Source organism: Pholis gunnellus (genome assembly GCF_910591455.1).
Source record: "Pholis gunnellus genome assembly, chromosome: 17".
Taxonomy (NCBI): domain Eukaryota; kingdom Metazoa; phylum Chordata; class Actinopteri; order Perciformes; family Pholidae; genus Pholis; species Pholis gunnellus.
Genome location: NC_136544.1, coordinates 4,994,483 through 5,018,714, shown reverse-complemented (window position 1 = coordinate 5,018,714; position 24,232 = coordinate 4,994,483). Strand labels below are relative to the sequence as shown.

The 24,232-nt window shown below is 44.4% G+C and overlaps 1 protein-coding gene across 2 annotated transcripts; it reads right to left on the bottom strand.

Moving 5' to 3' along the window:
- Window positions 1–1,670: 1,670 nt before the first annotated feature.
- On the bottom strand, window positions 1,671–23,023 carry LOC306709478 (thyroid hormone receptor alpha; the record flags this gene model as incomplete). Of its 2 annotated transcripts, none has more annotated exons than XM_079177649.1 (8): window positions 1,671–1,921; window positions 2,964–3,222; window positions 4,909–5,055; window positions 7,842–8,047; window positions 9,191–9,338; window positions 12,389–12,510; window positions 13,915–13,976; window positions 22,968–23,023. In XM_079177649.1, 8 exons carry the CDS (start codon window positions 23,021–23,023, stop codon window positions 1,671–1,673), a joined length of 1,251 nt encoding a protein of 416 aa, XP_079033775.1. The 2 variants fall into 2 exon arrangements, with proteins under 2 accessions (XP_079033775.1, XP_079033776.1); XM_079177650.1 differs by having other exon boundaries at window positions 12,389–12,489.
- Window positions 23,024–24,232: the final 1,209 nt, after the last annotated feature.

The window sequence follows — 24,232 nt, the reverse complement described above, 5'->3', positions numbered from 1 at the left end:
TACACGCACATATGCACACGCGGAGACAGGAAGTGTGGTGCAGCCGGTCTGGTTATTTAGGAGGAGATGAGCGACAATACGACTGAGGTAACACATCAAAAAAACAACTGGGTGTAAGTGTGTGAGGTAATGAAAACAGGAGGTATGTGTTGGAGAGGTATTCTAGCAATATATATATATATATATATATATATATATATTCATAAACTGTATACGAGTGTTATGAGTAAGTCATGTCTTATGACTTAAAATGTTCTCTTCATGACGTAAGTTTGTAGCTGAACTATTTTTTGAAGTACAGTAACTGAAACTGTACAATAAAAGTAGTGGAAACACTTCCTATGTAGCCTATAGCGATTACTATTACTAGCATTATTTGGAAATAGCTCATTGTGTATTATAACAATACAATGATTTCTAGTCTATGTTTTCTATTGTAGCGGCTATAAACTGCTGAAGTTTAGCTAGTAGTGTTTGCTATGTTAGCATGATAGCGTTTCTAACGGTGCGTTCTCACCAAAACGTAAAGCGGATTTTCCCCGCGAGTTCATCTGCTTTGTGAATGTTACCGAGCTGCTTTCGCTGGTTTACTGCAGCGGTATGATCCCAAATAAACCGATTTCGCTGTGATTGAATTGCAATAAACGGATAAAAAAGGACGCCTGCGACTCCATTGTTTTTACCATAGAGAGTCTACGGCTTATACAGAGTTTTATCAGGTCTCTGTCCTATTATGCGGCATTGTAGAGCTCTTGGTGCCCACAGCCGGCTACATTCGACTCACGTTTGGTGTGAACGCACTGTTAGCATAGCATCAATCTTCTCCTCTAACGCTCAGTGTCGCTGAGCCTTTAACAATCATACTTGTGTCATGACTGCAGCTGTTGTAATGCATTAGAATGTCTCATGTATATATTTATATATATATAAATATGTATATAATATTCACTGTAGATAAGGGCTTCATACAAAGTGTTCCCATTGTGACTTCCCCTAACACTAGCAGAGAGGTACATGGGTAACTGCGGACTGCCACAACCCACACAATAATGTGGAAACACATTTCACGACATATGAGGTAACAGTGTTGGGGTGTGTGTGCTCAGCGCATGTATCTATATATATATAGGTGGGGGGGGAGGTAGGTGGACAAACGCTCACAGGGCCTCGGCAGACGGAGGGGCGGGCTGCACGGGCGGACGGAGGGCGCGTGAGAGATGACGGAGGGGTCGTCTGAGGAGCTAATGGTGCCAGAGATAAAAAAAAAATATAGAATAATTCTGAGGTGGGGGTAGAGACATAACCAAACCCCCCTCAGGCTGCGTTAGTGTAGTACAGCTGTTTGTTGTGTTTGCATATGTTCGCACTGTACGTTCATGGCAGTGTGTTTGGAATCTAAATGTTGACAGCGTGTTTCTCACTGGTGACGTCCATGTGTGTGTTTGCTGGTGCCATAGGTGGGCGTTTGAGGACCAAAAATCTAAAATAAAAGTTTACAGAGCACGTTTACACTGAGAGAAAAAAAAAATCCAGTTTTTTTTTCTCCTTCTCCACTTCCGCCACAGCCCCCCACCCCCCACAACAATGTTCTTTCCTTCCATGTGTCCAGGGTTCTTTTGTGGGGGGGTGCTGTGGGTTTTTTATTTTTTTTTCCTCAACGCTTCTTCCAGTCACACGTCCTGGTCCTCGAAGACCTCGAGGAAGAGCGGGGGAAAGAGTTCGTTGGGACACTCCACCTTCATGTGGAGGAAGCGGCTGGCGTGGCACGCTCCGATCATGCGCAGGTCCGTCACCTTCATCAGCAGCTTGGGCCAGAAGTGGGGAAGGCTGTGCTTGCGGTAGTTGATGTAGTGCTCGAACGCCAGCAGGTAGGACTCTTGGCACTGCTCGATCTTCTCCACGCTGGTCAGCCCCAAACGATCTGGTGCGACAAGGGGGGGGGGGGAGAGAGGGAGGGGGGGGAGTTACGTTTGTGCAACATTTCCACCTCAACTTTGCAAAGAAGATTAATATCTAGGTTTTATTCTTGTCTCTAAGAAAAATAGAAAACCTGGCTGTAATAATCCCGTCCGTTTTCACTCGGAACTGTCTACCATGACAGCTGTGAGTATAGACAACAGCCATGTTCGTTGTTTTACGTCCACGATGATCGTTTTGGGGGAGTGGCTTTGGAGGGAGGTCTGTAGAGTCAGTGTTGCTGACTGGGAGACTTTCTCGCTAGATTTAGCAACTTTTGGAGCTAATGCTGCTAGCTGCTTTCATTTCCAGGGTTAGCAACACTGGCCTGGTGTTTTTTTTTTATTTGGATAATTTTCAAAAACTAGCGTGATACCAGTTCCTCAAAACAAAAGCCTGGACGGCTCACATTCCTGATTCCCTGATGCTCCTGGGTTCAGCTTAGGACTTCTCTTATAAGCGCTTGTCACTGTTCTAAAATAACGGACCAAACTGAAATGGACCTGTGGGAAAACTATCCGTACCTGACGTGTGTTACTTGATAAAAAAAAAGAAGAACAAATAAAAGGCACCTGATCCGAAATGGATAAGACTAAATCCAAACACCCGATCGAAAAAACGCAGTTGACTCAGACAGACCTAAACACAGAGACAGCAGCATGCCAGTTAATGAGCAGCTGGCCAGTTTGCTTTGATCCATTTGGTCCAGTGACGGCGATCCTGAGCCGCAACTATAGGACAGGATCCCACCAGGACCTGATTAGACTGAAATTGATTCTAATCCCTTGTTATTCTCACAGGACTAATCTGCTAGATCTGTTTTTTCTCTGGTCAGGTTTGTGATGTAAATTGGTGTACTTGTATTTCACATATTTCAGCTTTAAAATATTTTCTTTTATTCTAAGCAAGAGGAAAACACAGAGTGTAAAGACGCGAGGTGAGAATGGGATAAGCTAAATACTAAAACTGAAACTTGTCCCACTACAACATCATTATTCATTCCTCACCTGAGCTCATGAGCAGCACGGTCTGCATCAGAGCCACCTCCGAGTCGTCCAGGTTGAACTGAGCCAGGCTCTTGCCCAAATCAAAGATGGCGTCCGACACCACGCCCAGCCCGCCGTTCTTCAGCTGCTCGCGCTTCACGGCCATCTCGCCGTTCAGCGTCAGCGTCTCGCTCTCCGGGTCGTAGCGGACGGCGGCGCGCAGCGACATGATCTCCATGCAGCAGCCCTTCAGCAAGATGATCTGGTCTTCACAGGGCAGCTGGGAAACACAGACGCACGTGAGTAATGTTAATCGCATAAAAACGACACAGACAGAATTTCGATCTAAAAGGCAGCCACTGCTCGCTAACAAGTTCCCCCCTAACATAGCAATAAATGCCTTTATCTGATATAGTGATAGTGGATAGTGCAGTTCAATGTGATGGACATCGACTGCTTTTGGGTGCTGTATTTTCTGCTCCTGGACTGTTCTGCTAATTGGGGAAAAATGCAAACGTACCATTAATTAGTCCTCAGCTAAAGGCCATAAGTGAGGAGAAATCTACCTCTGAGATGTACAGTAAGATGTGGTATAATAAGCTTTTCTTCAACCCCCAACAGTAATTATCCTGCTTCCTTGCAGAGGAAAAAAGGGTTATCTTCCATTCATAACAACTCCCCTGACACCCTTTATGTAACCGGGAAGCCCCTGCAATATACATGACGGCTGCACTCAGTAAAGTGGAACCGAGGGCGCGCGCGCACACACACACACACACACACACACACACACACTGTAGAGAGCAGAGCAATATCAGTGAGCGGTGAGTAATCACATCATCCAGAGAGAGAGGGGGTGGGTGGGTCTGTGTCTAGTCGCTGCCAGCTTTTCCTACTTCACTACTGTCCATCTTTTATTTGAGAGGCAACTTTTTCTTTTTTACAATAAAGTGCCTTCATAAATGACCATAGAATGTTTCTACTTTCCGCTGCCTTTGATACAGACTCGTTTCAGAATGAGAACCCTGTCCTAGGCTCATGAATATGCTCGTGATGGCTACATGCATTGTGCTAAATGGCGGAGGGTAAAGGCGCATGTCCCAGGCAAAAGAAACATCATGTAGAATACATGGAGTTAAAGACGCAGCATCGTTCTTGGGTTGCAGCGTCTAGCGAGTTGTTAGATGATATAGTAAAACCTTTGGACCCTCTTCCACCCGGTCGGGGAATACTACACAGCGGAGTTGCTGTTAATTAACAGGGCCTTCACTTCAAAACTCAACATGTAGACCCAGAGGAGGTGGTTAATGATGTGCTCCTTGGTCTGGAAGTAACAGCAAGTCACGTTGCTGCCGTGAGCTAGTTAGCCGGACATTCCAACGATAGCAGCTTACAAGAAAAGCAGATAAATATACAGTTTAATCCAGCCCTGGAACTTTCCCTCTTTGTGCTTTCGGTTTTGAAAAAGAAAAAAAAGAAAAGAAAAAAAAAAGACACAGCCCTCCAAACTCTTTAGATGTTGATGGGCTCCTACTCCAGCCCAACATGTGGAGAAATGAGTGTAATGAGATTTTATTTTGTGAATTTGTCACTTTAATCTCAGATAATTTCCATATTCTGTTTTCCTAAATTTATGACTTTAATCTCTGAAGTTCTGTGTTTTCTCTGGGAATATTACCCCACACATAGCTCCTCAATTATATATTCTAATTATCTATTTTTAACCTACAATGGCCCCAATATCCCGTCGTAGCGAGGCGCTCTGGATGAAAAGCACCTAAAAGTTTCTGTAAACTACCGTGTACTGACGCCAACAACAGACTGGAACTATGTTTGCATGTTGAAACGGATTCAAACACACACACACACACACACACACACACACACACACACACACACACACACACACACACACACACACACACACACACACACACACACACACACACACACACACACAACCTACCTCTGAGAACATGGGCAGTTTCTTGGCGAAGTCGACGACGCGCGTTATGGCCGGGGTCATGATCTTGGTGAACTCGCTGAAGGCCTCCAGGTCCACCTTGTCCCCGTCCGACGTGGGCACGATGGGACCCTGGCCGATTTCGTCCGACTGGAAGCAACACATGACACTCTTAGCTGAGTGAAACCTAATGCGGGCATGTGACACCATCCTGTTTTGAACTTGAGAGCTATGGCAGACAGGGAAATGGCTTTAAGCAACACATGGACGACTAAAGGGAAACCTGCAGGTCGACAGCAGGACGTTGTGACGAAGGGAACAACTGTAACACCTATAACATCATGTACTGATCTGGTATATACAAGATTATGGACAGGAAGTTACTATATCTATTCTGGCTGTTGTCATTAATGGATTTTCAAATACTACAAATAGTGGAATCATACTTCTCAATGTTGAACAAAAACTGAAGTGAGGTCGTCCGTGTCGACAGGACTGAGATACAGCGACCATTCAGTACGTCGTCACTCATGTCATGTTCTATCATTGGATGTCCTGAAATGTGCACTCTTCCTCTTTCTGCTTACAGGAAAAGTGTTTTGTGCTCTGATGTAACTCTTTCGGAGTCAGGTTTCAGCGGACCACAGCCAATCCAAAGGAGGGCGCCGTTAGGGTCTAGGGCGGTCAAGGGACCGGCCTCGAAGACAAGAAGCTTATATTTCCCAGTCGACGGATGGTTTGTTTAAATAACAACATAAATGTCGGGAACTTGTGGTTATCTGCCTTTTTGGAGGTGAAAAGCTCGCTCGCCAGCCAGCCAGTCACACTCACAGACCGGCTAAAGAGCAGCAGGCAGCGGCCAGTCCAGCGGTAGTCGACTCAACACCATTAATAGCCTCCAGCCATAGACGTTGTGGTGTTTGGGTTTAACGAGTGACCGTGTTAACTGGTGACTCTCGGCTCAATGTGTTCGTGGTTGCTGTTGAAAACACGAACAGAACATGTAGGCGTCCTCAACAAAGCATTTAATTAATATACATATTTATCCACGTTTATTATCTACGCCGGTATTGCGAGCAACCACATACACGTTCGGCTGAAAGTCACCAGTTAACACGGTCACCTGTTGAATTGAAACACCTCTTAAACGGTTGTGATCCTGTCTGAATATTGTACAATTGAGTCGGCTGTTGGAATATCGATTGTGACGACCAAACACGCAAAAACCCGACATTTTGATGCTGTTGACAGTTTAAATTCAATGTTTAAAGTTTGATACCTCGAAAAAAGAAAACTGGCACACATATTTCTGATGATAAAAGGGTCTAAAATAATAACTCCAAGAAGGATTAATACAGTTTCTCTCTGAACCAGTGAAGCTGCTGTAACAGTAACAGTCAGTAGCTGTGCTCTGATTGGCCCAGCCTGCTGTGTCACTTGCTCCAAAAAAAAAAAAAGGAATCCCAGCAGACCTTAAACAACTGTTGTCGACTGTGAACTTAACTGTCTTTGCCTTATGGTTGACCGATAACTGCCATCTGCCATTTGCCTTTAGGTAACTGCGGTGGAGACACATGCATCAGCACGTGCAACCGACTCACAAACGTCTCCTTTTTGAAAATGAAAAGGCGATCTCTCTCTCTCGTGTGTTTGAGCTGGATTTCTGGAGCGGAAACAACTTTCGACAAAATGTGGGCAAAGCTGTTCTTGGAGTAATGAGCGACATAAAAGGAGGAACGAGCTACTGTGCGGATGCTGCAGGTAGTTAATACAAATCAGAATGACAGATTCGGCGAGTGTGACGGAGGCCTACATGCCGTAATCCTAAAGAGTAGCCCGATTTAAATGGCCATTCATGACAATATGACATCATTCGTTACTTTTGTTGGTGCAGCTTTTTTCGTTATGCTTTCATGCATTAGGTAGAGGCCATTCAAAAGCTAGTCAGGAGTCAAGGCTGCTGCATGTGTTTCTATCCCAATGCTTTAGTTTACAGTATGTGTAGATATACACATATTATGATGTTTTATTTACAATGCTTACAAGAAATGTAAGCTTTTGCCTGTGTACAATTTGGCAGATTGGCACCATTAACTGTATGCAGAATTAGCTAATAGCAAAGTACCCATGGATGTGCAGACATCATACGTTTTGCATGATTTCCAAGGGGACTTTTGGTGGTTGACTCTCAATGGACAAACGGATATAATGGCATCCTCCGAAAGTGTAGGTCACACTGAACACAACTCCAGCAATAACGTGCATCACGTCTGTTGTTGCTTTGAAACTGAAAATGAGTGTGATTTTCTACGCAAATTGTGGCAAGCTGCTGCAACCGTTGATTATGTTGCTCTCATCTCACACAGTATCTTTACCAGACTCCTTTGACAAAGAGTCATTTTACCTCGCAGAGCACGGGAGTCGCTGGTTTACCGCTTCCTCGATCGGTTAGTTTGTTTGTGTCATTGTGTGTCTTTGGTGTTGTAGAGAGTTAGTTTAGGATCCACTTAAGGATCACACAATAACACAAACATAGGAGGCACCGTTAGACAAGCAGCTCCTGGGTTCTACGTTAGTAGAATTACCGTTTTTTGTCGATGGAGTCGTGTTGCTTTGAAGAGAACGTAGATAACTGCTTCAAAGGGCTGCGTGGCGACAAGTTGAAGCGGTAAAATATTGTAAATCTAGTGTACACTTAAACTGATAGATATTCTTTAGGCGGGCCTTTCTTATACTTCCTGCTGCTCCTTTTTTCGTTGATGAAAGAACACAGAGGATACAGGCCAGCATGATGTCAAACTTTTCTAAATATTAAGTAGCCGCGATTGAACCCCACGCGTCACTGCAATGGACTCGTTTGTGAAACATTTGCGTTCATCATCACGCAACGTTCTCTCTGCCTGAAGGCTCTGTCTGCTTTAAAACTGGAATCTTACCAGGAACTTGCGCTTCTGTTTCCAGCAGGAGCCCTGGGCGTTGGTGTGCCGGTGGGCCTCCGTTGCCATCCTGATGAGATCCCACTCCTCGGTGTTTGGCTCCGGCCGCGTCTGCAACGTCCGCACCATCTCCTCCCTCTTCCTTTTCTGTCGGTTCTCCTCGATCAGACGCCGCTTGGCCACGCGCTTCGAATCGTCCAACACCACTGACCGGCGGGACGGGTGGGGAGGACATTAAGGCGAGTTAATGTGGTGACAAAGGAACACTGACTGCAAATTTGGTCCCGATATGACACCGGATTAATACAAAAGAAAGCATATAGAAATACTGACAGGAAGTCAGAATGAAATATCAGATGCAACACTGAAAGCTAAAATCATATATAAGGACTAAGAGAGCTATTATTATATAAAACAATATAAATGTAAAGAACCCATCTTCATGTTATGTAATACTAAATGTCGTATGGACACAATGTCCAACTTTATTTCTCTGGTTACTTATTAGCTGCCCTCCACTGCAACAAATCACAGCACAAACAAACTGCTGTGAAACATAATTAATGTGTGTCATTCATCAAAATGATCACGAGGAATGGAACTTCCATTTCCTTTATCCACGAGAGCAGCTGTACTGCTAAATCAATATCAATAAATTAGATTATGTGCGTGTGTTCTCTGTTATTCCGCTCTAGGCAGACAAATGTGATTAGGGAGGGCCTATTAACTACAGTTAAAATAGTTCCCGCATGAAACTGCACACGAGGTCTGTGGATTATCGTCAGTAACAGAGTCGTGATATCTAGAGAGAGACATCAATGTTGTTCAGTTTTCCGAATGTATTTTTTGGGATCTATAATCTATCATCACACACACACACACACACACACACACACACACACACACACACACACACACGTTCACGCTCCCTGTAGTCTACCGCCTGCTAGCTCGGCTAATAACAACAAGCTAAAAGAAAAGCGCTCTGTATTCAGACTTTTTAAAGAGCATTAGTAAATATGACTAATGCTAGTGGCTCTACGATGCTCTGCTTAGGCACAGTGGTGCATTAAGCTAAATGCTAATGTCAACATGCTAACATGCTCATAATGACAATGAAATGCTAACATGCTGACGTTTAGCAGGTACTGTCGTACCATGTTCACCATCTTAGATTAGCACGTTAGCATTTTAACATTTGATAGGTAGCACTAAACAGAGTACAAATTACAGCTGTGCCCCGAACATGGACTAAATAGTTTTGCGTAGTGACAGTATCAACCTTAACCCCATAGATCTCTTTAGAAACACGAGTAGCAATAAGAATACATAATCTTATATTAACTCACAGTCCATGGCCATGCCCACAGCGATGCACTTCTTGAAGCGGCACAGCTGGCACTGGTTGCGTGTGATCTTATCGATGATGCAGCAGGCTTCATATTTACAGGAGTAGGCTGGATGGAGGTTCTTCTGGATGGTCCGGCGGAAAAAACCCTGAAGAGAGCCAAGGAAATGGAGAAAGAAAAGAAGAAAAGACAAAAGGGAGAAACAGTAAAATAAAGGAATAAAAAAAAAAAAAAGAGAGAAAGAGCACTCAGAGATTGAGGGAAATATGCAACCCCATAGCCTCAAAAATTAAATCCTCCAATTAAATGTTCTTGCCTTTTAATCAGCATAAAACAAGTGCATCTAATGGTGCACATCACATGACAGGGTGATGATTGCATGGCAGGAACCTGATTGCCAAGAATAATAAGTAATGAAGCGATGCTGTGACTGATCATCTCTGAGTGACCACTTTTGAACAAGACAGTGGGGGAGCAGTGTGATTAGAAATCACACTCTGGGAGTGATTTACAAAGACGTGCATTCAAGCAGAGAAGCATCAGGGACGGAGGCTCTGCTGTTTAGTGAAATCCTTCTGAAACCATACAAAAATGAACTGCATAGCAAGAAATAAATACTTGTATTTATTATTGTATTGTATTTATTATTGTATTATTGTATTGAAAACCATTTTGAAAAGTTGGCATCCAATTCTTGCTACTTGCATACGCACAGGCATTTGTTTTAGAGGCAATGGCGAAGCAAATCAAGTTGTTTGACTGAGGGGTTCAAAGTTTGACGAACCTGGCAACATCACAAACGAATGTGCAAATTGATTCAACTGACAAAGAACCAGATGCCAGCATGGCGACCACTTTTAAAAGTAAGTGCTGAGACCCGACACTAAGCGTTACATTAACGTCTTCATATCAGTCTATAAGCGTTACATTAACGCACGTCTTCAGGACTTTATCTCTGTACAATACATATTCTTTTTTAATTTCATACTGTGAACCTTTGCACATTTCTTGAACAAATTTGCACACAAACCTACAACCTTTAAAAAACCGCACAGCTCTTTCATTTTGAACTTGCTTTTATTTAAACTTCATTTTCTCTTACTTTGTTTCTGTTCTGCACCAGTGGACATTTATTTTATGTGAAAACCTACCTACGGATTCTGAATATATTAAGACTCTCATGGGTTTGTGAATCCCCTGAAGCTAATTTCTTCTTTTCAACACCACAGCAGGATGTCAGTGTGCCTTATTTCCTGTGCGAGTGCGGCAGAAGCCATTTTTAGAGACTGCATACTGTCTGCTCTACGGGATGCCATTAATTGGATAATAAAGCTCGGTCCAGCAGACACCGACTACTGCAATCAAGAGGTCCGTGTGCAGCACTTGGGCTCTTGTCTGTACTTGGACCCGGAGCAGGAGAGCTACTCCGGCTGCTACTCGCAGGAGAGCGAGTGTTGCCATCTTCACCACATGGAAGCGTTTAAAGATATTGTTGCCTGCTTTTCAGCTGGTTGACGCGACGTATTTTCCAACGCGCACTCTCTGTCCGCTGATGGGAGTGTGCTCACCTGTGTGTGTGTGTGTGCGCATCGGTGCGGAACTCCGCTGTGCGCGATACAGAGCGCAGAGGAGAATTGTAAACGTGCGACCATGTAGAGACAGAAATGACATGCTGTCATGTAGATAAGATAAATAACATAAGGCCATATAGTTTGTTTAATAAAAGAACACGGTATAGACCTGTTCTATAGGAAAGGTAACCTTAGATGACTTCTGTTGTGATCTGGCGCTATATAAAATCAAATTAAACAAAATTAACTTCACCTTCAAGAGGGGGGCGGGGCGCCCCCTAATATAATGGTAGGGGAAACACTGGAAGTGTATGAATTAATTAAAAAAAAACAGGAAAATAAAGTTTTATTTGCTTTAGACCTTAAATCCTGGATGATAATAATCAGTGCAGATGGCAAAGCTTGCAGTCGATTCATCAGTTCTGTATTCTTTATTCTAACTTTTAAGACTTTTTGCAAATTGTAGCCCTCTTAACATCAGTTTAGATGGCAAAATATGTTTCACCAACTTCTAGACAGCTGTTTTGCAGTTAAATTATCTTCCAAAGACGTGAAAGCTGTTGAGACAGAGGGTTGTGTACCAAAACTATTTCTAGGCAACTAGCAGTCATTTCCTGTATTCATCCGTGGCTGAAAATAGTCCCCAACAAATTCACTATTTATCTTTGCTCGAATAGTGTTTGCTAAAAAACTACAGTGCCCAGCTGTTTTCAGAAATAACTGAGCCACTTTTAACAACTCACACCTTCAGTGGGAGCCAGTGGACTTGAGGCTGAGTGCCACAGTAAGAGACAGACTAAAACATGTCAAAAGGTTGGTCCAAATCAAATCCAAGTCTTTATTGGACACAAGAGGCTGTTGTAGGAACCTTGAATTGATTAATTCAACCAGGAAAAACTTGTCATGAGCTCGCTCTCTGTTTTAACTCAGTCAGCTGAGTCTAGGCGTTCACAATCTAATTTTGCTGAGGCTTCTGTTCAGCATTAATCTAGCTGTTGTCAGAATTGAATTAAATGCTTCTTTGTTTGGATGTGAATGTGCACTTGATGGCTGAAGCTAAAGCTACATGTTCCAGGCAAAAAGTCAGCATCCTCCCCAGCTGAAGAAGACATGTAGATGAAAACACAACATTGTTCTTGTAATGTAGTGCAGAGCCAGTAAGTCTAGTTTGGAAATTAGGGCGTGGCTACCGTGTGATTGACGGGTCGCCAACACGGCGTTTGGGAGTTTTAGTGATAGAACTTTAACCTTTTCATAGCGTGTTTTTCAGTTCATGAGAGTTTATTATAACATTTTAATTGCCTCAATACGTCCGGTTCAGGGTTGTAATAAGCTCCACCCTCTTGCGTCACTGAGCAAAAAAACAAGATGGCGTCAGCCAAAATGCCAAACTCGAGGCTTTAAAACCGTAGTCCACAAACCAACTGGTGACACCACGGTGACTACGTCCACTTCTTACATACAGTCTATGGGAGAAATCCAAAGCTTGACAGGCCTGCCGTGCCCAAGTACGACTGCTAAGCTACGATTGGACATGATTGGTTCGGGGGAGGGGTTTGGTGAACAGTCAATTGCAGTCTCATCTGAGTCAAAGATCATTCAGTGAGAGGGAGATGCTGCACTGTACCTTGCAACCCTCGCAGGTGATGCAGCGGTAGTGGTAGCCGGTCGCCTTGTCCCCGCACACCACGCATGGCTCATCCTTCTCCAGGTAGCTGGGGATGTACCCTGGAACAGAGACACTAAGATCTATAGGAGAGGAGGAGGAGGAGGAAGACAGGGTCAGGGACAGGAAATGAGAGACGGGTGAACAGTGAGTGTGAGGCGAGGAGGGACGGACGGTGAGGATGGCGAGGTAAGGGGAGGGGCCGGAAAGGAAGAGGAGGAGAGCGGTGACGATGAGGAGGAGATGAGGGGGGAGAGGGAGTGGAGGAGGAGAGGGCTGAGTGTTATACCAGGGGCCTCAATCAAGCTCCTGTGCATAGGGGCCCCAAGGATAGAACGTATCTGCACACAAGACATGACAACACGCCAGCTGACGAGGTTTACAGACACATTCCCAGAGTTCATGAAATGTGCTTTTCATCTCGACTTTTAATTTGCTTCTTTATATCTCTTGAGAGGTGAAATGTTGAATCCTTTTTACTCACAATATGTAACTCTGTTTCTAAGTTGGCTCTTTCGTATAATTCCCAGAACTTAAAAAAATATACTGTACTGGATTTCAAGACAAAAACTTGTTTTGGGCCAAATCAAGTAGAACTGTACAGTACGTGGCCGGCATTACATCTGCTCTTGCCCTGATGCCTATTGCTTCAGTGTTTGCTGTTAAGACTTTCACCGAGGCTTGAGCCTAGAAATGTATTGAATAATACAAACACAGCACCAAAGAAAACACTACGTGTACCCGTCGATGATTATACTCTCTACAGGCCAATATGTGATTAAAATATAAACAGAAGAATTGCCCCATCGTCAAAATTTGATTGCTTTGTAACCTTCGACAAATGACACACTAAACCACAAATCAATCAAAGTATTGATATTTTCTGTTGCTGACAGGTTTGTTTACATCAGTAATGTGTAAAACAGCCTTGTTTGCTATTATGATCACAAAATGCTGATTTTTCTGCTAGAGGTCACATTGTAATGTTTAGTACATTCGTTTAATTGTGTATTTTTTAGGGTTAAGAAATACTGACAGGTGCTTTATTTTTTTTCATCCGTGAATAAGCATTGAGGATTTTTTTTTTTACAATTGTTGGTCATGAATGATGGGTAAAAATAAGTGCTAAATAAAGTTTAAAAACTGTGAATCACATTCATTTTGGTCCCCAATTTGGTGGTTCTGTACTTGGTCGTGGACCTTAATAGGCTTGTCTGCAGCTCTACTCAGACAAATCTCTTAAGCTCAGGTTTTGGTCACCTAGGTGAGCTACTTTGAGTCCGACAAAGCTTCTGAAGGAAAATGATATTATGAAGCGATGAGGAGGAGATTATCACGGTGATCACACCTAGGACGACATTGAAAGCCCAGGGGGGGGCCGTCAGCGCCGTGATGAGCTGCACTGAACTAATCTCCCAGCACATCAAAAAGACTGGGCGTCTCAGAAGGAACCTTGAGTGGCCAAGGCGGTGATGATAAATCCTTACCTGACACGCTCTTCACTGAACAATGGCTGTTCTTGCTCTTTCTCTTCGGCACATCTGGCCACCTGGGAGGCGGGGGGGGGAGAAAAGGATGAGAGCAATGTTACAATGCGGAAAAACTATCAACCGATACCATCTTACAACGGAAAATAATAACTAATCATCAATTCCTCTGCTATCAAACATGCATCTCGCCATTGCCTCCGGGGTGTTTTTTTTATGACAGATTGCAGAGGAAAAATAAGTTTGCAATCAATTATCTCACCAAAGCAACTCACAGCAGAGCGTGCTGCAAACACAACACCGACCAACGAAGACTATGAGCTAAAAGAAGCTAAAACGCTACACAGAGCCACAGAGTTGGGTGATAATTCTCTTGTGGAACCCCTCACCAGAAAGCTGCAGCTCGTCTGGTGTTCAATCGCTCCAAGTTCTCCCACACAACTTCCCTTCTCCGTTCTCTACACTGGCTCCCTGTAAGAGCTCGCATCCAGTGAAAGGTACAGCTCCTTCCTATCTCCAGGCCATGGTCAAGCCCTACACCCCCGCCCGACCACTTGGCTCTGCTGCCTCGGGGCGATCGGTTCCCCCGTCGCTCAGAGGTCTCTGCGGCCGATCGACCCGGTCACGGCTGCTTTCTGTCCTGGCCCCACAATGGTGGAATGAACTCCCCACTGACGTCAGGACAGCGGAGTCACTGCCCTTCTTTCATCAGGCTGAAGACTCACCTCTTCAAGAAGTACTACCCTGAGCCTTCCACTCAGCGCTCATTGTATTCGTATTAGTTTGTTTCTGTACGTTTGCTCTGCTTTATGCTCTTCGATGCTTGTTTAAAAAAGGAGATGCACTTATGACTTCTGGTGACTAGTAGTTCTCTTGAATACACTTTTTGTAAGTGGCTTTGGATAAAAGTGTCTGCTAACGACTAATGACTGTAATGTAAATGTAATGTAGAATATCACAACCATTCTTTGTATAAAAAAAGGTAATCAATCAAGCTTTAAGCTAACTGTTTTTTTGTTGTTGTTTTCACCAAAGCAAAATGCGAGTGACCAGAGGCTGATTTGATCTAAGTAGTTGCTCCGCTGAATTCAACAGCAGCCAATTTTTCAACACCAACTAACTAAAACAAAACAAAAAAGGAGTGGACGTGTGTGAGATTACTTGCGGACTTGCTGGTTTGCATGTATGCTGAATTAAAGTCTGCTTGGCTGAAGATAAGTCTCCTCTAAACAGCTCGACCGGAGGCATGTCTGAATCAATTTACTCTTTCCGTATGGTCCCTTATTTCCCCGTTGCTGTATTCCTAAATTCATTTTTGCTTTGTGCTTGTGCTGGCAAACTATATATTTCTTCACTTTCAATCACATATTCAATTTTTGATGTATAGAGGTAATTCACAGCCTCAGCACATCTCGTGCTTTCAGTGTCTGTTCTGTATGAGGACTGAATCCTACCAATACCGACACATATGGAGACCACACACACACACACACACACACACACACACCAGGGTATAGATAATTCCTCCGCTCATCTCTTCCTCCTAGAATTCTCTAACCTTCCTCTTTTCTCACTCTCACAGGATGGGGTCTGCCTTTGCTTCAGGTAGCAGATTTGGATTACCGTCCTCTCTCCCTTCCCTTTCTGTCCATCCCCACTGCTGGCTGTTTGCCCCCCCCCCCCCCCCCCTCACCCATTCACATTTCCCTTCTCTTCTCTGTCCCTCCCACTTTGGCTACTCCACATTTCTTACTCTATGTTCCCTCGACTTTCCTTATTTTTCTCCTCCCAGACATTTCTGTTATCGTCTCCTCTCTAAACTTCCATCAGCAGAATTAGGTAACACCACTCTTCTCCTCCCTCCTTCTCCTCCTTCTCCTCCCTCCCTCCGTTCCTCTCTGGCTGTCAAATCCACTTTCCTCTTCCAACCCCCCCCCCCCCAAAAAAAAGATTCCTCTGACGTCTCTTTCAGTTCTCGCTGCTCTTCACGGTCGAGCAGACTTATTAATTCTATTGCTGTGCACACGGTCAGGCAGTAACATGGTGGGAAACGGTCTACTCCGGTCTCTGATCACTTTGAGCTGAGCTACCGAAACAGAAACACACACGTTATCATTTCTGCCTCTATTAATTCAATAGTTTATGGAGCTCGTGACAGTGCTGACAGTGTTTCCACAACACGAGGTAATTCATTAAATCCATCGGATGTTGGTGGGCATGTAAACGTCGGCGGTCTAGTGTCCATTTAGGCAAAGACACCAATCATAATAATTATTGTGTCAAAGAGGACATATAGTGAGTAGAAAAATACTTTATTACTACAAACTAGACGTATAGTGAGTACAAAAACACACAGTCTACGATCTACATTGAAAAGACGTGGACATCTTTAAAAACTGCGATTTGATGAGCTCTTTGCAATGAAAAGCTGCCTTGCGTATTTTTTGGCAGCAGAACAAGCTGAAAACACAACATCGGTCACCTTATAATGTTTTTATGGTGAACATTTTAGCAAACAGTCACCCATTTACACATGAGGAAGATTCAGATTCATTGTCATCGTATTAGAACTTCAGTAATGTCCACCCGACACATGCGAGTCCAGCATTCACTCTCCAGCATTTTAGTGCACGTGTGCGTGAACCCACTGGTAGCTCACGGCCGCAGCTCTGCAACATTCGCATACGACGGTTATAGCTGATTGCGACGGTGTCATTGTGGAAGCATAGCACTAACCCTCCGGTTCCCCCCTCAGGTGTTAGCACTGTTAGCTGCGAGCCGCGTCGCCATGTTGAGAACTGTGGAGAGGCAATAGAAATGCTCTTAATCTCGTATTATACACCTTTGAGGTAAAAACATGACATTTTTCATATTAAACACAGTTATTTGATCCATTGCTTTTGAACACATTGCTAAGTAAAGCTGTAAAGCCAATCTGTATTCACTTTTATTTTCAAAGACATTGTGGCAGACAGCAATAAATGCTGCCACAATGTCTTGAATGGTGCTATAATTTAATTAAAACCTTACAATTAGGCTTTAACAACAACACCCTAGGAACACACGGTACTACTGCTGCAACAAATGCAAACTAACAGTCATCCACAGAGGCCAGCCTTCTCTTAACACACACACACACACACACACACGTTTCTTACTTTATCTGCTGTAAACATGCTCTAGAGCATATGGACGCCAGCGGCAGCACACACCCACTTCTAACGCACACATCAATACATTCACGCAAACACACCAACCTGTTGATGCAGTACGGCTGTAAGATGTGCATGCTGCTCAGTTTGCAGGAATATCAGAAGAAGAAGAAGAAGAAGAAGAAGAACGTCGCTCCAGAGGCTCTTTTCTACCGTTTCAGCCTCCTAGTTGAGTCAGTGCGCGTGTGCGGTCGCGTGGCTCTGTTTGTTTAGTATTGCAACAGATCCGCTTCTGAGTGTTCGCGGCTAAGAGAAGCTTTCGTTGATCTAGGAACCACTGAGAGGAGGAGGAGGTCCTTAAATCCCCCGCACACCCCTACGCCGAACCCACCTCCCGGTGACCCGGGCGTTCAAGTCCATCACAGTGACGTACAGTAAGAGTCGGGCGCAGCCTGGAGCTGTTGCTATCAGCTGAGATATCTGAGACAGTAGTGGCTCTCTGCCTCAGACTGGCTGCTGGGAGGAACAACTACTCTGTTTATTCCCCCCCCCCCCCCCCCCCCCACCTCTCGCTCCCCCCTCCCTTCTAGTTGCTCTCGTTCAGCCTCCCCCAGCTCTCCCCGTCCCCCTCTCTGTCTCTGTGTGTGTGTGCATGTGTAGTTCCTCCCCTGGTGTCACACACCTTATCATCTGGTCTACCTTGTACAAACCCTCTTGCTCTCCATCGCTTCCTTTCCTTTCTCTATTCTTCTATCTCTCCTTATTATTGTTTTCTTTTTACAATCTCACTCCTGTCACTTTCTCCCTTCTAGTCTTCTCCTTCGATTTTGCTCTTTTCGTTTTGTCAACCAGGAGAAAACAATACAAAACAAAACAAAACAAAAGTTCTGGCCTCTCTACATCCAAACTCAGTTAAGCTTTAATGTTAACTAGATTACATAACGGCAGACTGATGCAGTCTCTCCAGCTGAGTGAGGTCTTATGAGGACACGAGAGATGCTTGATATCTCATCAATTGAATTAGAGTGCACTGTGATCTCTGTTTTCCACCAAGTGTCAAGAAATAAAGTACATTCTCAAGTCCACAATCGTGAGCTTCATGGTGGCGCTACGGGAGCAGTCAACCAATCACCAGCCAGTAGACTTCATCCTCAAAACCAGACCTGGTTTTCTCTACAATTTAGGTTCATTTTGATGAACATTTTCTCAATACATTTGCAAAGTTACCGTTACTAAAATAACCTGACAAGAGAAAGAATCCCAGCCAACCAACTGGGAATAAAATTAAAAACTACTCACTAAATCATCCGGGTTGTTTTGTTTTTCCTTCAATAGTTTAACTGTCAGAGAAAATGTCCCTTTAATTTAAAGGGTGAATATTTTACGATGGATTCATCTTCTCTCCCTTCCTTGTCTCCTTTCCTACCACTTATTGAAGAGGTGAATTCCCCAGCGTCAGCTATCTGTCAGATGCTTGGCTGGCTAAAGAGCAGGAAAAAGCAAAAAAAAAGCAAAAAAAGAAAGTCACTGCTTTTACATTTGGGAGATGCTCTTATCGAGCGTGATGGAGCAGCGGTTCAGCGCCCGGTCAACGTCACGTGGCTGCTGTCAGAACGGACACTAGGTAACAGTTGGTAGCGGGAGAGTAATGCCAAACACTAATCCACCCTCTCCGTGGCTGTAACCAGTCAGCGTTAAATCACTTCTAAAGATTACACAAACACAGACGGTGTTATGTCTCTATTAGAGCTCAATCTTTCAGAAGTCAAAATCCAGACCGATCCCCACATTTTGGCCGAGGAGTGTGGCGTTCCAGCGGGTCGCTTGGCCTCAACTCCAGCCTGTCCTTTGGATTGTTTGGATTATTTCCTTCTGGGAACGAGGGGAACTTTTTTCTCCACTCAAACAAAGCTGGATCTCGGATTGCTTCCTGACAGTTTTATCATGTGGCAAACTTCGCTCAGGTGCTCTTCACGGAAACCAACCAAGCGACTTTTGTGACCGCAAACAACGGGGAGACCGGATCCCAGTCCCCATATGTTGGCCTCCACATCACCTTTTACTGTTGAACTGGACATTTTTAACATCCTTGTGATGGACTCAAATTTGCAGAGTTATGTGTCACTTTGTCCCTTGTCGCTGATGTAAAATGCAGTGCTAATGCCCTGGGCCTGAATCCCGACAGATTCTGCCAATAAAACAGGGTCCAATCAGAAGAGGAGCAGTCCAGCAGGGTGAGTGGACTGTAGCTCCTCACATGATGTTGTGGATGCACTGGGTGGAAGAAAGTCAGCACCAATTGAACCATTTAGACCGTGACGCGGTCCTAGAAGATCGTGGTGCAGCCACGAGGGATGCTCTCCGTTGCAACAGTCGTATCACTTCCACGAACTCACAGCTGCGTCACCTTAACCTCGGTTCCTGGGTGTAGATCCTATAGGTGGATAAAAGCGATGACTTCGTCTCCCTGCTAATGGAGGAATGCTCGCCCCTGTAATCCGCCAGCCACCTGCTCGGTCTCGCTGGTGTTGAGGGAGCGGTTACTCCGCGGGCGCTCGTGGCATTCCTCGCAGTCATGGGTCCCAAAAAGAGGACAGAGCGTACGAGAGGGAACACACGGGACCGATGCTTGTTGCTTTTTCATTCGTTATTTAAAAAAAAAACTAGATAAAAAGAGGTACACATGCTCCCATGTGATGGACCACGGTCACGCTTAAATGAAATTACATGCTGGCATTACATTTAATTGAGGAGAAATCCTGACTGCAGCTGTGTGACACATGATCGGCCGGGCGAAATCCAATAAATCGCACCATGTGAGTGAGCGTCGGTTGGGTCGGAAGTCTGGTGGTGTGGAGTTAGAAAGAAGTTACCAGACTCCTGCAGCCCGCTGCTCAGCTCTGCTATTGAGGCTAAAGGCTACGTTAGCTGCTACGAACAAAAAAACCCCCACAAATCTCTGACTGAACGGTCGGCGGTCGAGTTGCATTGTGGGTAACGCAGGCACCAGATTTTGACAAAGGAAGAGGAATGCGCGGCATCCTGTCTGTCACGAATCTACCAATGTTATAGAGAGGCGACATTAAATCAGAAAAATCGGAATCAATAAAACGAAGCAAATAATGTTAGACTTCGTTTGTAAGGGCATCTCCGTTTACCATGTTGTTGTTTTTCATTTTAAAAAGTACTACGATAAATGAATGAATGAAACGCTATCGAAATGATATTTCCGCAACAAATCTGCTTGGACAAAGGTTTATTCACGCCTCGCTATAGAAATCCCTCAACACTTCGTTATTGGCTCGTGTCTCACACACTAGTGGGTCAAATGGCCAAGAGGCTTGTGATTCGCCTGAGCTGCTCAACTCAACGTGCGACTACAGAGAGGTTACCTGAGGACAAGGCCTCGGTAAGAGGAAAGGAGCGGATAAACCCTATTGGTCCGTTGCAGCTCTACAGAGCCGCGCTGTTCCTGGTAGAGCTGTCACTTTCTGAAAAACATATACACGCAGAAGTGTTTTTAAAACTGGAGGTGAAGGGATGCGTGCATCAGTGCCGAGTCAAAGCTAAATCATTTCAAAGTCCGTTTTTTCCTGCATAGAAATGCCCCCCAAAAAAATGAATTCATGACTGAATGAATAATGAACCAAGTGCATCAATCTCACTCTGATGAGGGACTAGCCAAAAGCGACTATGGCTTGTGAAAGGACTTGGACATTCCATTCATAAATCGATGAAAAGCTATAAGACTCCACCCGCACCGAAAGAATATATTCCTTCAGATGAATTAAACAATCGTGCTATTTTGAAACGAGCCCCGAAAAAAATACACTCTAACCGCAAACGACACAACAACACGTCTCTTTTGCATTATAAAATAAAGCTCCTAAACAGGCAAAAACACACACACACACACACACACACACACACACACACACACACACAGTTACTGCCATTCTATTTCGATGCTAATTGATTTGCAATGGTGGAAGCCGACAGTCTCCTGAAATAATCAGAGGCTCCACACTGACACGCCCATGCACACACCAAATTCTATTTCAGCATCCTCTACTCCAGGCTATGTGAAGTTCTGCATCAACATCTCTGTGTGTGTGTGTCTGTGTGTGTGTGTGTGTGTGTGTGTGTAGCACTATGTGACTCAGAAATCACAGAGGGGAGGGGTCACGGCATGAGGCAGCGCTCTCAAGAACACGTGCGTGCTCATTGACACCGAGAGAGAGAGAGAGAGAGAGAGAGAGAGAGAGAGAGAGAGACACACACACATGCGCATCAAAACAAAAGCGGCAATCTCCCCTGTTGATGTCACATATCGAGGCATCCTGAGCTGTCCTCTGATTTCTGTGGCATCCATCTGCCCTCGCTGCTCCTAATCCGGCTCCCTACACTCCACTAATCCACACAAACGGCTGTACGACACACACACACACACACACACACACACACACACACACACACACACACACACACACACACACACACACACACACACACACAAACACACTACCTGCATTGACATTCAACACGTACAGAAAAAGATTGATGTGTCTTCACGTGCACATCTGCATGTTCAATGACATGACCCAATCTCCTCAAATGAGGATGCAAATGGAACGCACTCTGCCAAAACCTAAATGCCCCCCCCCCCACCATGGCCATGGCAGTACGGTACCAAATATCTGGTAGGCGGGACCTCAAACCGAACCTTGCTGGTGGGCCTTGTATGCTTTTTTTTTTTTTCTGTCGATGAAGGGGAATGTAACACGGGTGCTCTTATTCACTGCAGCAGCCAGTAATTAATTGGTGGACTCTAGCTAGCAGGAGCTAAGTGGCTAACTCTGGCAGCGGTTGTGGAGCTCGTTTGCTTACGAGGCAGGGGGGACATGAAAAGTGACATTACTGTATGAAATGAATAAAATGCGATACAACTCCAAATGAAAGTGGTATTGGGGGAAAAAAAGCCATTGTAAAACAAAAACATTTTGACGTAAAAATGCCTGCTGTGAAATAAAAAACAGACCCAAAAAAAGAAATTATTTTGTCTATCTATTTTTATAATCTATTTTACAAAATACATTGTGGCTTCCTTACTCTTAGCACCCTGGATGGGTAACGTGGGATTGAACTTGCTCAGTGTTTGTGTTCACTTCTTCATCCGGTGTAAACTCGGCCTCAGTGAATTTATTCAATGAAGCGGTGAGGGCAGCGCGCGCGTGTGTGTGTGTGTGTGTGACTGCACGTGCCGGAGAAATGGAGAGAGCACAGATGGCAGCGTGACAGAGTGTTCTGTCTTACCTCTCCAAAAAAATACACTAAATACACTGAACCCCTCCCAGCGATCCAGCCCTTCTCTCTATTTATAAAGCTCACGCTGCACAAGCACTCGTCTGTTATTGAGCGTTTGTTCTTTTCTATTCTCCCTTTCATTAAAGCATCAAGTGTCTGATGCATTCATACCTCTGTCCCCCTTATATATATTCATAAATATGTATAACATTAAAATATATATATATATACACAGTTGCTCGGTGAAGTGCTTGCATCCGCACTGTGAGGATTCAAATGATGTGAACTTCTGTTGATGCACCTCCATCCATCCATCCATCCATCCATTAATGCGTCCATCTATCTGTTCATGAGTCCTTCTAACCGTCCGTCCATCCATCCAGCCATCTATCTATACGTCCATGCATCCATCCCCCCATCCATCCATCCATCCATGTATTCTTTCATCCATCACTTCAGTCAAATCCATTGTTAATCTCTGCTTTACATCAAAGATGAAGGACACACACATGCAGATGTAGCATCCATCACGGTTTGGTCAACACACACACACACGCACACACGCACACACGCACGCACGCACACACTCTGTCTCACCCTTTCTCGTCTCCCTCTGATGAGTTGCTATCCTGCTTGTTGGACATTGGCTCCATGTAGCCTCAGTCCCGTCCGGCAGCCAATCACAGGACAATGAGGCGGACCTCGACCTCGCCAGCTTGCTCAGCATTCGCCGGCGGCCCCTTCAACAGACAGCCATCTGAGAATCTGGGCAGCGGTTGGTTGAGAGGAGCACGGCGGGCGGGACATCAGTGGAAGCATAAGAGAGCTGGAGGGGCAGAGAGAGAAGCCACAGTAAGGAACAGACACATAGTGACATTAACGTGTAAATAGAGATGTGCGTGCAGTTTTTCCAGTAAGACCTGGAATTGATAATGAATATTTTTAGCGTTCCTGCTTAAAATGCATGACTGTAAAGAAGTCCACAAACCAATGGGTGACGTCACGATGACTACGTCCACTTCTTATATACAGTCTATGCTGCAAACATGCATTTAACATTTCAATTTCGGATGACCAAAAGTTGTTACAATTCTTTTGAAAGAGGGCATGAATGAGTTTAAGAGTGAGGAACACTTCATCTTCAATCATCTTCAACTTAAAGGGACAACACTCCGCGGGTCAGACCCTTTTGTCTCGGTTCATTCCTCAATTTCCTCATTACATGTTGTGATCCGGACTTCACAGAGGCTGCTCTGCTTTCACAATACAGCCCCTGTGTTCGCCACTACAATCCAGCGCCTATTAGAGGAGACATACTCCAGCAAATCTAATTTACTATAAGCTACTTACAAGTCCTCTGAAAGGAATTTGGGGTAAATTGCTCTCCACAATTTCCATGTTTTTTTTTTTCCATGTTTTTATTATTTAGTGGTTTTTATTAGTGTCATTCTCTGACAGACGCAAGCCAATGCATACACTTGCTTTTAAGCTTGTTTTTCACTGTGTGGACCACTGAATGTGATCCCAAGAAGATTTGTTGAGCACAAAAAAATGCAAACATGTTGATTTTTAGTGAGATTTCAAGGTGGGTTAAAGGATTTCTTAAATGATTTTAGTCAGCTAGTTAGGCTCTAGGGATGTCTGTTGTTAGGTCAGTCGATGGGTCCAAAACCTTTGTCCAGATTTAAATACCTCAACAACTATTGGATAGATTGCTATAAAGTGTCATACAGACATTCGTGCTCCCCGGAGGACAGTGACTTTGGTAGTCACCTGATTTTTCCCCTGCCACCATCCTGAGGGGAAGTAAAATGTCTCAGTAACTGTTGGATGGAATACTTCGAATTTATTACGGACATTCA